The 12,985-nt window shown below is 42.6% G+C and overlaps 1 protein-coding gene across 2 annotated transcripts; it reads left to right on the forward strand.

The window, feature by feature from the left end:
• Window positions 1-5,969: 5,969 nt before the first annotated feature.
• Window positions 5,970-12,857, forward strand: il34 (interleukin 34). 2 transcript variants are annotated; one of them, XM_027023485.2, is made up of 8 exons: window positions 5,970-6,197; window positions 7,020-7,109; window positions 8,018-8,150; window positions 9,714-9,832; window positions 10,014-10,091; window positions 10,301-10,492; window positions 10,842-11,004; window positions 12,014-12,857. In XM_027023485.2, exons 3-8 carry the CDS (start codon window positions 8,111-8,113, stop codon window positions 12,067-12,069), a joined length of 648 nt encoding a protein of 215 aa, XP_026879286.1. In that variant the 5' UTR covers window positions 5,970-6,197; window positions 7,020-7,109; window positions 8,018-8,110; the 3' UTR covers window positions 12,070-12,857. The 2 variants fall into 2 exon arrangements, with proteins under 2 accessions (XP_026879286.1, XP_026879285.1); XM_027023484.2 differs by lacking the exon at window positions 5,970-6,197 and adding an exon at window positions 6,204-6,451.
• The last annotated feature ends 128 nt before the right edge of the window (window positions 12,858-12,985 follow it).

The following is a 12,985-nucleotide window of genomic DNA, read 5'->3' on the forward strand; positions in this document are numbered from 1 at the left end:
CTATGTTCTCCAGTTAGTATAGTATTAATATCCCAGCATTTAACAACTACTAACAAAATCAAAATGACTTCAGTTATGAACAGGTTAATACTGAAATGCATGGAAATTCTGGAAAGACTAGTAGTGAATTTTCAACACATCAGAGTTATATCCATATCAGATCAATAAGAATAATCTAGTTATCATTTAAGTTTAGCACATTCACTGGTATTTCACTAGTACATGTTAACTAGAAAAACCTAATTTACTCACTGTAGATTATGTACACACAACATGGCATCCAATCATTTCAACTGTGCATCTGCACGATTAGTGGTTTGGTTTCTCTTACATAGTTCAGACTATACAATATTTTTGCCTTTCACAACTATGGTTTCTATGGTCAGATTTGGCGACCGTATGATCTTAATTTCTTGCCATGTCTTGCGTACTTGTTTGAGGCGATCAGCAATCATTGTTCACATCCTTGCATGAGTTGGTGGGTCACTGGAGAGGAGGGTCATGAAATTGTCAGTCATGGCTACAGACGAATTGTGTGTGATGGTGGTGGCTTTGTGTTTGGAAAAGAAGAGAACGAATGCAGACCCATTTCTCGATGTCACAAAGAACAGAATGTGCTGTCTATCCTTCGAGTGTTGGTGGGGGTTGGAACACTGAAACATTTCAGTGGATGAAACCTTCAAAAGGAAAAAGTTGAAGTACACTGACTTGGTGGCTGAGGTGAAATAATGTGGTTGGCAAGAGCTAAATAGGACAGTAGAATTGTGTGGTTTTGGGGGTGGGGGGTTTATAACAGTCTGCCACATCATAAGGGGCCGTGACCTAAGACTAGCTGTGAAGGAGCTATCAAAAGGGACTGTAATGGCTGATCAGTTGTTGCAGATAAGGAGAGCTCAGACTAGCTGGGGTAATGCACAGTAACGGTGGAGTGGTCAAGGTGGAGCCCGTGGCATGAAGCAGGCGTTAGTAGAGCGGGCGCTGGTCGCCCCTGGGAGGCCTGGATGGTCCTGTTGTGTTGGAGAACCCTTGGTGTGATGGGTAACATCCCTGAGGAAATTTCTGCTCTTAGTTGCTGGGAAGGCCATGGTGGATTTTTTGGGTTGTGTATGTTAGTGGCATAGTGCTTAAAGAGCTGTGACGTAGTTTAAAGTGATGGAGGGGGGTGGGGCTGGGATGCCAGACCTCACTGTGGAGCCTTCTGGAGGTGCAGTGGGCATAATTCAATGAAACCCCAACAAAGGGAGATGACTAGCTGATGACCCCTAAGAAGAGGTCATGATGTGGTTGCTGGTTTGAAGAGAATAAGCAGGCCTTTGTGTGAAGAACTAATGGACCTCTAATGATATTATACATCTTATCCTGTGTATATACACAATTACAAAGAGAACTTGAGGTAATGAGTAATATGTCCAGACATCGCATTATATAGGGCCTTTCTCAAACTCAAGGACATTTTACAAATATCACTTTTTCTTTTTTTACACACTCACACACCCAGTGAGAAGCAGCAGCCAATTTGTACACAGCATACTCTCGATCAGAAACCACAGGCCCCTGGGGGAATGCACCAGGTGAAAGGGTAGGAGGTTAAGACCACGGCACCAACCATCACAGGCAGTATACATACATATACACATACACACACACACACACACACACAAAATCTATATATATATAAAAAAAAATTCCACTCAACCTAACCTCCATGTTTTTGGACTGTGGGAGGAAACCAGAGACCCCAGAGGAAACCCACACAGAGAACATCGAAACTCCACTCATAATGCTTCATAATGTTAGATCTCTATGATGATGTGTGTTATGTATGAGCACAAAAATATGTCATCCGTCTTTCCTAATGTTGTCAGCATCATATTTGGCCGCGGCGGCGGTGGATTCGTCTTTGCTGATGGTGCTTCTCCTCGTTGTCTCAACTGGCCCCTCCTAGCGTCTCTGTCTCCATGGTTTCACCGTCACGGTCTTGTCATTGTTTGCTTTTCTCCGATCCCGTTCCAGTCCTCGTTTTGGTTTTCACTCTTGTTTGTAGCACCTATTGTAACGTTTGGAGTTAGCGCTATTTACGTTTTACTCCGACCCGGAGGAGCAGAGAGATTTGGGGCCGGTAGAGGGAAGCCTGTGAAGCACGTGGAGGAGACGCGAGGCAGACTCACTCAGTTTTACAGTAATCTTGCCGGTTTATTCGCCACGTGACATAGGCTCACTCTTGGAGTATTGTAGACGGTTCATACATGAACTGTAGAAACATCCAAAGCTCATAACGCCTTACTAAAGAAGTAAATAATGATAAATGAAGAGCTGGGTCCAGTAATGCCCGTCATGTACCGTGAAAACCAAAATCTCCTCTGCTTGGCCTACATGCACACGCGTTTTTCGTAAACGTAACTTAAAGGAACAGTACACAACTTACTGACCGTTACTGTGTCTTGTCAACACCACGTATTTAAAAGCCTGTGTTCGGCCCCGTTAGTTTGCCGGTCCTTGCCTCTGCGTTTGCTCTGCACAGCTGTTTGTTCCAGCCTGTGTTTTCGCGCTACCTGTAATTTTGTTTTTGGCCTGGTTTTGTGTGTGTGCCTTATTTCCTTCTTCTGTTATCGCGTGCTTTTTATCTGTTTTCCATGTATTCCAGAACTCTTCATACTGGTAATTTGACCCTGGAATGTGACTACAACCCTGAGTATGGATTTGCCCTTAATAAATCTCGCTCTTCGCTACACCTGTTAGGAGTGGCACTAACGTTCACTTGTTCACTTGTTCCCGGCCTGTGTTTAGTACTGGCTCCGGTTGAGGCTCTGTCATGTGACTCACACGTTTGGTTTGTGCCTTTTTGGAATTTGTCCAACACTGTTCTTTAGCATTAACGTTACCTGTAAAGACAGTGAGACTAGGAGAGCTCTAGGAAAATGTCCTCTGGAGAATGAAGATTATACAGTTGAGGCTCACTATGAATCACTCTGAACCTGATATGGAGAGCACCGAAAAGAATACGGTGAATTGGAGTGAAGTGCTGGCATGCAAGAAAAGTGACCCATAGCAAAGAATAAAATGTAGAACTGCCAGAACTCTGTACCGGTGAGGCCCAGTTCGAGCACTGGCTATGACAAATCAGCCTGAATTTGCGTAGTCTGACTCCAACATTAAAGGGGCAGCTTTTTGTACATATTTTTGTTCAAAGTTTCTATAGATATCATGATAATATTGTTACCGTGAATTATTTTGGCCATAATAATCATGCTGTGAAAATATGATATTGTTACAGCCCTATTCTGAATCAACAAAATTCCTGTATGCCTATAGTTTGTTTTTGCATGTTTTGTGGATATTCTGCACTTATTTGTGTAAATATTTGTAACACCTGAATTCATGAGGATAGCTGATTTTTCAGTCCATTTGACAACATTACATTTTGTAACTCGAATACAGGGCGCATTCACACTTGCTCAGAACACTTGAATAGACACCCGGGTTGGGCTAGTTTTGGTGGACAGGCTCATCATCGCTAGTCTGCTGTCACACAGAAGATTGCTTAATTGCATAAATCACTTTTCCTCGCGTAGGTTTACAGTGTTCGGCATTTTGCAATGCCTCGGTTAACATGTTTCCTGCTTTTATTTGTTTTTGTTTTTTAGGCGGAAAATCTTTCACAAGCGGGCGGAACATTTATACGGTCGTGTGATCCCTTAGTATGGTTTACGTTTGGTGCATACTGGATATATACTGCATACTACTACGGGGACCAGTGTGCAATATGCAGTGTGTAGTAGACTATTGCGAACATGGCCAGTCTGTTCAGAGTTGGACCATATCTACTGCCACATCAGGCACGGATTTTGCCAGTCGGATCCGTGCCTTAATCAAACGCCCGTATTTCGATCACGGATAAACAAACCAAAAAACACTTGTCTATCTGGCCCAAATGCGGTAAGAATCCGCAGACCTCCGGGGCTAACCCTACGTCATGCCTTTTAATGCAACTGTATTACATTATTTTTAACATAATAATCCGAAATACCCCTGCATACATTTTTTACATGTTTGCAAGATGAAAATGACAACTTAAACTGTAATAATAAATAAATAAAAATAAAAAAATAAAAAACGAAATAAAGACGTATGGCGCATAGCGGATGATCATTTGAAATGGTGAACGCACCCAGTAAAACAGCTTTCCAACAGAAACATCTAGGATAGCTAAAGTTTGGCGCCAGCTCACGATCAAGACCCTTGAATGAGTAAATCAGACGGACCATATTTGCATGCAGTTACATTAGACAGGTAACAGTAAGGTTTACCTACTTATATCACCACACCAGAATGAATATATATATATATATATATATATATATATATATATATATATATATATATATATATATATAAAAATCTTGGATGTAAGACCTTCCTATAGTGTTCTTCATTTTAATGGCATGGTATTTAAAGGTATGGCCTCGACTTTTTTTTTTTACCAAGTCGTTGGGCGCATTAGGTCCGACATGCATGTTTGTCCCCTACATTTAGCCTGTTTACTTCATTTGCGAGGTTTGGTGCTTTGGGCTGATGCCTAGAGCTAAGCGATTTTTGGTTGGTTTTCCAGAGTTCTGTTCCTATGGGACTTTCCCAGTTGACATCATATTGTTTCGGGTAGCGGATGGTGTTTTTATCGACCTTGAGGCCTTGGGGCCCTGCGGTCTGGCCAACAGACCCGCTGTGTCTTGGGTTGTTGGGGGGTGTTAAAGTGTGGAATCCCCAAAGTTATTTTGGGGGGCTTTTCCACAAAAGGGCTTGGTCGGGTAGTTGAGAATAAGAGTGTGAAGTATTACAATACTGATTGGACAGAAGACACGTGCTGCTATAAAAGCACCGGAACTTTTAATTGCACACGTGCCACTCCGCCATGCACGCGAGTTCTATTCCCCGTTAATTGACATGCGACACTACGCAGCTGGCCATCGGTAACACACACAAAGTAGCAAGCCAGTGTGCAGGAAAATGTTTGTGTTGCTTTACAACAGTCCCAACTGGACTTGTGCGTTCGAGCTTGAAAAATGATTAAATAAACAATCTGTTGCAGCGTATTGCCGTTAATTAATGATAATGGCGCTTATAGAACTGTGGTAAATTCCGTATGCAGAAAACAGTGGAGCGTGCGGCCTTGTGCCTACGACATCTGCAGCACTCCCTCTCGTGTGATCTTGCTTAATTGCTTCAATCAAAGGAAGCTACTGAGTTCTGTGACGGCGATATCCGATTCAGCCTACAGGTGCGGCACGCCCTAGTCACGAGGACGGCTAGTTGACGTTTAAAAGAGGCGTATGTGGTTGGTTTTAAATGTGAGCTTGGAGAGAACGTGAACGGGAGGGGGGGCGGACGCCAGCGCTAGCTCACTTCTACAAGTGTCGTGGGTTTAATTCAGCGCCTACCTGATGACCCGTGGTCTTATGCAAATGAAATTTTAAAGAAGCGTCGCCCACCTTTATATTCTTAGTAAAATGTCTAACGATCGGTAGCCTACATGAACGGAAGAAGTGATTGATGTGGGCACGCTCGTTTTATGGCCAGAGAAGGGTAATGAGTGTAGACCCATGCCATAGGGATAATCCGCGAGTGGAGACGTAGGACCTTCTTTGTCATCAACTCTCTTCAGCACGCACTCTCGCTCCCCCGGTCCTCCTACCTGCCTCGTTTGATCCTCTTTGCATGTTGCGAAATGTCTGTGCATTTATCTGCGTTGTTAAGCGTTTATCGCATGCTCTGTGCTGTTTGTCGTCTCGTTGCTGACCCCGACATCTGTTTTGCTTAGCCCTGTTTAGATTTGCTTGAATGATACTATACTTCGTTTTACCCACTTTATTAAAGTTGATACTGCAGGACCAGCGTCCGACTCCGTTTCTGTATCTCACGCTGACTATTTAAAATTAACTTGGCGCATGCCTTTCTGATGATTTGTTATAAGACTTCATCGTATTTTGAGAGAATACAGATGCGAATTACAGCAGACCTTTTGCTTTAATCCCGTAAATGTAAAAGAACAGCAGAAAGAAGCCCCTACAACACTCCACTGGACCGGCCGGAGAAGAGTTAAGCGCCAATTCGAAAATGAAAGTAACACGTCCCGCAAACTGAGAAGGCACCGATCTCAGACCTGCACGTTGTTGCAGTCTGTGGCGCAACAAGGGAGAGAGGTAGGTGGGTCTGCAAGTGCACGGCCACTTGAACAGGGTCGGCGTGGAAAGCAGCCTGTTGGGAGTTTCCAGATCGTTTCTGTATTGCTAAGCAGGGTACTATCAGAAAGTGTTGAAGGGGATTGAAGCATTGGGCGAGTCGCAGTCACTAGAAAATTGCGCGGTTACGTCCATGTGAGCAGCTACAGAAACTGAGATTAACAATCATACCGCTTATGTGGTTTCGTTCTAAGCAAAACCCGCTCACCGAAAAGGTTTGTGTGTTTTTTTTTTGTTTTTTTGTTTTTTTTTTTTTTTTTTTTCCTCTGTGCGATTTTGTTGGAATGCTGTTGCCCATTGCTGTAATAGCTGCGCATTTAGAAACTGCGCTAGTGGGTCATTGCTGCCAATTTCACAGACGAATGAGTCCGTATTCTCAGTCTAATCAGTGACTGAACTCTAGCGCTTTCATTAGATTTGCAGCGTCCTTAGATTTATATTGCTTTATATTTCATTTTGTTTTGCACACGTGCACTTCTGCGTAAAATGTGCAATGTTGCGACATACTGAACATGCTTGTTCTTGAACTGTTGTTTTATTTGAATGGTCGAAGCTGAAGACCAAAGTTACAGTAGCCCATATTGTATAATCCAATATTTAAATAACCTATTAACCTCTAGGCTTATTTACTTATGAATCATGAGTGATGCTGCGAATTATTCAAATAACTACTTTTAATCTAATGTAAAAAATATATGCAGTTACAGGAGAGTCTGAACCCAGCGGTGGGTCCTTTTAAGTGTTTTATATTTCTTTTGTGACAGTAATTCTTCTCGTTTTCAGTTGGTCCAGCCGGAGGATCTGGCTGAACAAGTGCATCTGAAAGACCACATAAAACCAGCCTTTGACTAGCAGATCAACTGTCAGTGACTGGTACGTTCTGGAGATAAGAAAACAACTGCGAAAACCATTCAAAGGAACTGATGAGCGTTCCAAGATAGGTTAACATGGTACTGGATCGGACTACTCAATCCGAGATGGGCCGCTGTGCTTTTCAGAGTATGGTTTAGGATCTACACAGATGTCTTATCTTACGGTGGCCTTACAAAGCAGAGCACTCTATTGAAAAGAATATCATTTTTCCTCTTCCATCAAATGAGGGAGAAAGGATGCAAGAGAAAAAGACATCTGCATTTATTTCGCACAGCAGACTTTGGTAGTGTAATAGCACTGAAGTGCTTTCAGAGCTCCATGTTTATAGCGTTCAAAGACAAATTGATTTCTGATCTAACAGCGCCCCCTTTTGGACAGTTTTTACTCTAAGCGTGAGTGAGTGTGTGAGTTACAAGCCAGGTCCTCGATGTGCTTCACATTTAAAAGCGCAGAAAAAAGTACATTGTTGCTTGATTTTCAGTCTACCTTTAAATCATGTGCCTCATACTAATTAATCCACAGTTTTTACAATTCTAAAATAGTCCTGCCATCATTCCTAATTCATGCAGCTGTGCCCCAATATGAGAGAATATGCATTAGTTGGAGCCCAAGGCTTTTATAATTCATTTTGTTGTACTTCTATGTTCACCTTAGCAATGTTCCTGGTGTTATTATTTTATTGAATAAGAAGACACATGCACATACAAAACCAAAAAAATCTGCCAAGTAGTATAATAGTAGGTGATGGTATGACGGTATGTGATAGTATTCTATGATGTGATGGTATTCTGTACTGCAGTATGTGGTATGCTATGGTTTGTGATGGTATACTATACTGTGATGGTATTGTATGTGCTGGTATGCCATGCTGATTAAATTCATTCCTACTGTTGCATCTCCTTCTCCAGGCTGAAAGTGCATGTGCTTGTGCCCTTTGTCCCGGAACAGTCAGTGTCTGCACTGGAATAGACTTCTCCAGAGACTAGGGCCTCAGCGGAAGTATGGTCTGGTCCAAGGTTTGGATGCTCAGGGGGCTTTTGGGTAAGTTGGAGTGGGGTACAGGTGTCACTGATCTGGTGACATAGTTGGTTTGTTCTTCAGATCTTAAACTATCTCTTCTGAGAGCATTTGTTTCATGTTACAAACCACAACTTATGGTCTGGATCTTGGGAATTCCATGTTCTATATGTAAGCTTGTCACTGAACAGGCATTATCCATCCGTGGATATTTGTAGGTCTTTTGGAATTTGCCTGTAACAGTGCTAGAAGCTGAGTAGTTAAGAGAAGCTTGGGAACTTCCTGTGGGACTTTAGAGAATGTTGTCAGATGTCATCCATCAGCAACTTATATTCATGATTGAGGACAGCTTATATTCATGATTGAGGGAGTGTTTACAGAGAAAGAATGATGCTCACAGGGTTTTACAACAGAGATGCTTGTGAGGCCGTGTAGTTCTTAGTCACTTTCATTTTACTCTTCTTCTGATGTTGCACTTTTTTTAATTTGAATTAAGTCTGTGCGAATGCCGCTGCTTCTAAAGAACTCAGAAATGTTTTTTGACCTCACCACTTCCTGTACTGGAGCGTGAGCGAGAGAGCTGGAGACAGAGAGATGCACAGAAGGTTGGAGAGGGCAGTGAAAGGGAGAGAGAGAGAGAGAGAGAGAGCGAGGTCAAGTGGAGAGAGAGAGAGAGCGCGAGGAGAGAAGTGTCTCCTGTAAATGCATCAGGCAAATTCCCTCCGGCCTCTGAAGTGTGTTGCATGGGCTCTGGGACTTTGCTGACTGCCCGTCTTTGTGCAACTGCCTGAATTGGCGCGGTACCACAGGACCGATTCCACACTGCAGTGAATGGCAGGGTGACTTTCAGCTGCAAAAACTCACATACTTGTTCTCGCACGCGCTTTGTCTTTATCCCTCTGTCTCTCTTACACAATCACTCATTGTCGAGTCTCTTTAACTCTGAAAGTCTCTCTGTTTATATAGATAATGGCTCTGAGATTAAAGCCTCAGTCTCCCTGAAAAAACTTTCTGTAATAGTGTGGTTTGACCACCTTATGCAATGCATGGCTGTATGTAAAGGACACCGTAGCAGCGTATATGAGGTTACGGCTTTGTGGCATTATGGCTTGTGTTTATTCGGGTTTGTTTTATTTTTGGCCTTGTTTTGTTTATGGCAGAGAGGAGAAAAGACATCTAGGCTTTGCTAGGGCTGTGGAAGAAATGGAATTTTTTTGGTCCTTTATGTTTGGGGCTCACAGCATGTGCTTACCAACAGTGTCGCCTTTGTGCTGTGTTAGAATTGAGATCATTGCTCCGCGTAAGATCAGCAGCGGTTTGCAGTTTTTGATATTTGGTGACAGGTCCTTCCTTTCATCTGTTATGACAACAGCAGTCCATGGCACTTTAAAAAGACTTGCATCGAAAGTAAATCTTCAAAAAGACATTACATGGAAAAGGCTTGATTTCAGGGTGAGGTAATAAACACTGATGTTTTGTTACCTCAATCTGATGTGTGACTGAAATTGCACTTAGATTTCACCCTTCTCTTATACGTAGTATTGTAATCATTTTATTTCACAGTGTTTATTGTAAAATCTGTTGCAGTTGCTGTAGGTCTGTTGTGGACATTGCCTGTCTGGGTGAGCTCTGTGCCGAACACACTCTGTGGACCTCTAGAAACTCTGAGACAACAGCTCAGCTCCACCTTCAGGAGACGATATCTGGTAAACAAAACCAAACTCAAAAGAGAACCCCGCGCCTTTAACGTTTTGGTGTTTCTTAAACATGAAGATAGAATGTGCAGCAAACTTTAAAATCCTATAAATGAAACTGAATTTAATGTTGTTTAATATCAGAATGGGCTGAAAGTGAATTTCTTTTTCTCTTTTCTTTACACATTTTTAGAAGCACAACTTTCCCATTAACTACACCATTCAAGTGCATTATGAGGAGGTCTTCAAGCTACACAACATCAGCAGACTGGTGAGCGACTACTCCCCCCCGCCGCCCCTAACCTCGGACCACTCGGACTTACTCCTGCGCCCGCGCAGACTTTGTCCTGCACCCAGTGTGGCCCTGCCATGTTTAATCTCACTTTGACTTTTTAAATACTCATTCACTCCTCCTTGCCTCATGTCATCCACTGCTATGTCATCACCATCCATGTCACCTTTCTTCTCTCGCTCCACTAGAGGAATGAAAACGAACCTGCGGAAGATAAAGATTTACAGGAGCTGTGGCTCATGGTGGCTAAGACGGGAATAAAACGCATTTTGTGGGTGCTGCCTGAGAGACACCCGACGAGACGCAGATACCTCGCAGACCTCGAGGGCCTGTTCAGGAACTTCGAGCAGAGTTATGTGGAGATGAATCCCCAGGAAGAGGTGGGGACAAAGACCGCCTATGTTTTTCCCTTAAGCAGTGGCCTGGATGTTGTGAATCAGTCTTTGTGCCTCCCACCACCATGCTTACACTACTGACTCATGTCAGGCTTCTCTAGGCTAAGTTTTTACTACTCAAATTTGTGGTTGATGTTCTTTGATTATATGGTGGCGATGGGAGAAATTCAATATTTTCACCTGCATGGTAACAATTTCATTGTCGTGGGGCTTGTTTCCTGTAGTAAAGACTTCAATCAAATTTTGCTTTTGGAATGAATACAGCATGAATCTTTATCCTGGTTTATAAGTAACCCTTGATGTTGATCTCATGTGTGTTTGTTTTATGAAACAGAGAGTACTCCCAGATAGCATTCAGGACATCTGGGATCGCTTGAATGACCCAGACTACCAGGGATGGAGATCTGTCAAACCTAAGTCCTTACTGGACAATTGCTATCGCACCTTGCTCTGCCTGTTCAAAGACTGCTTCGTAGAAGACAAGGACCCGTATGACTGTAAGTGAATGTTTCAGACCCTTTTCTCTTCGTGCTACAATATGGTCTATGTAGAGTGCCTTGCGTCGCGCCAGCCGGGTTTCACAATCCTTTGTGTAGCCTTTGTATAACAGTAAGAAAACTCTTGGTCATAATGTTCTGCAGGGCAAAATATTTATTTGTTAGAAGGCCGGCTAAACTGGTCTGACAGAAGCGGCAGAACGCCTTTGGCTTTGCCTCTTGTACTTGTATTACAAACAGAGTTGTTAATACTTCTTTACTCCATTATGAATAATTGTTAATACTAAGGTTATTAAACAGGATAGTCTTAGTGAAATAAGCAAAAACACGCCATCAGAAAATCAATTCCAATAAGATACCTGCTTTTGAGTATTATGTCAGTCTCTTTGCTGGTTTGTCTACCAATGCGCCCACTTATGCATGTATAAATAAATACAGAAATAAAATGGCTGTAGAGCGAATGATAAGAACCCTTATGGGAAGGGTACTTGCACAATGTTCTAAGTCCCTGCTGTTATGCTCCAACTGGTCGGCACTTGCAACACAGCAGTGTGAACCCACAGGTCTGCGATGTCTGAGTGGCTTTCCTGTGGCTGACCATCTCTGTGGTCAACTAACAGGAACACATGCTTGGGGTGGGTGGTGTTGAGTCAACACCATTTCCTCCATGCTGGGTCAGGAGGTTGTGTGTGTGTGTGCGCACGCATGTGCGCCCCTTCTGGGGTTTCATCCCAGTGGTGTGTGATTCAGGCTGTATGCACGCAGAGCTGCAAGGTGTCGGACATCAGCAACACCCTCAGGCTGCCCTGGTCCTTCAGTTAACACTTGTCCCAAAACAAAGACCGCAGACACACACTTGCTGCAGAGAGAGTTCTAACAATGTCATAGTTTTTGAATATTCTCTGGAACTTGTACTGTTAATCTATTGCAAACGAAGCTCTTATCAGGTTTTAGGAATCGATTGATTGTACAGAAAACTCAGCTGCACTGGTTGTCTGTTTTCCACCAGATTGCAACAGGCTCCACTGGAGAAGAGAAAAAATACAGACTCCTCAGCCAACTTGAGAGGAACTGCTTGTGTGCACATACGTGCGCGTGTGGTTTTGAGTGTTATCCGGAATGTCATGCATGTTAAGTGTTCTGCATATCACTGGGATGTGAGTTACTTAAATGAGGATTATACCTGAAAACACACGGGCTACAGACTCGCAGAAACGCTTCTCTCCCGCCACAACCCATCCACCCTTCATCACCAGCATCTTCTGTTCTCTAAGAACATTGGTTTTTTTACTTATCATGTAAACATCCATAGGTATGTGTCCAATCTGAAGGAAAGCAACTTTTTTGCGATAGTTTGTTCTATGTTTCTAATTACAATATTCATGACTATGGCTAACTATAACATTTTATTATATTTCTGGACTTACCCTGGCCAAAAGGAATGTAATGTTTATATTAATAGTGTTCTTTATGCTATGTGCCAAAACAGTATGTTATCGTGTGTGTGTGAGAGAGAGAGAGAGAGAGAGCGAGAGAGAGGTCGCTGTGCATGTAATGGAAGTGAATGGTAGAGAGTTGTGTATGTATAAATTGCATGCAGATGTTTTTGCTGACTGCTGGCTTAGTCAGCAAATTTCTTTTAACGCCTTTGCTGTGTGTGCTTTGATGTATGCTCAGTACGGACTTCGGTTTGTGGCAAAAATTATTCTCAACAGTAAAGTGTTTTTTATAGCGTGAGCAAGATATAAAATGTTTTTATACATTGTTTGAGTTATTTATTTTGAGTTCTACAGAATGTTCTAGCAACTATTGTGTCTGAAAGATAATGAATAAACGTCCCTCTGTCGCCCCCATGTGTTCGCATTAGTCGTAACACTTATTTTCCATTGCTGAAGCACATTTTAAGAAAAATCAGTCACCTTTCAAACAAATCAATGGTTTTCCTTAACAAATATACGACACACTCATGGTTGTGTTTCAC

Source organism: Electrophorus electricus, chromosome 4 (genome assembly GCF_013358815.1).
Source record: "Electrophorus electricus isolate fEleEle1 chromosome 4, fEleEle1.pri, whole genome shotgun sequence".
Taxonomy (NCBI): domain Eukaryota; kingdom Metazoa; phylum Chordata; class Actinopteri; order Gymnotiformes; family Gymnotidae; genus Electrophorus; species Electrophorus electricus.

Coding starts and splice junctions, on each gene's coding strand:
- il34 (XM_027023485.2), top strand. CDS start 8,111: ATGGTCTGGTCCAAGGTTTGGATGCTCAGGGGGCTTTTGG. Junction 8,151..9,713: donor GATGCTCAGGGGGCTTTTGG/GTAAGTTGGAGT, acceptor AATCTGTTGCAG/TTGCTGTAGGTCTGTTGTGG. Junction 11,005..12,013: donor AGACAAGGACCCGTATGACT/GTAAGTGAATGT, acceptor GTTTTCCACCAG/ATTGCAACAGGCTCCACTGG.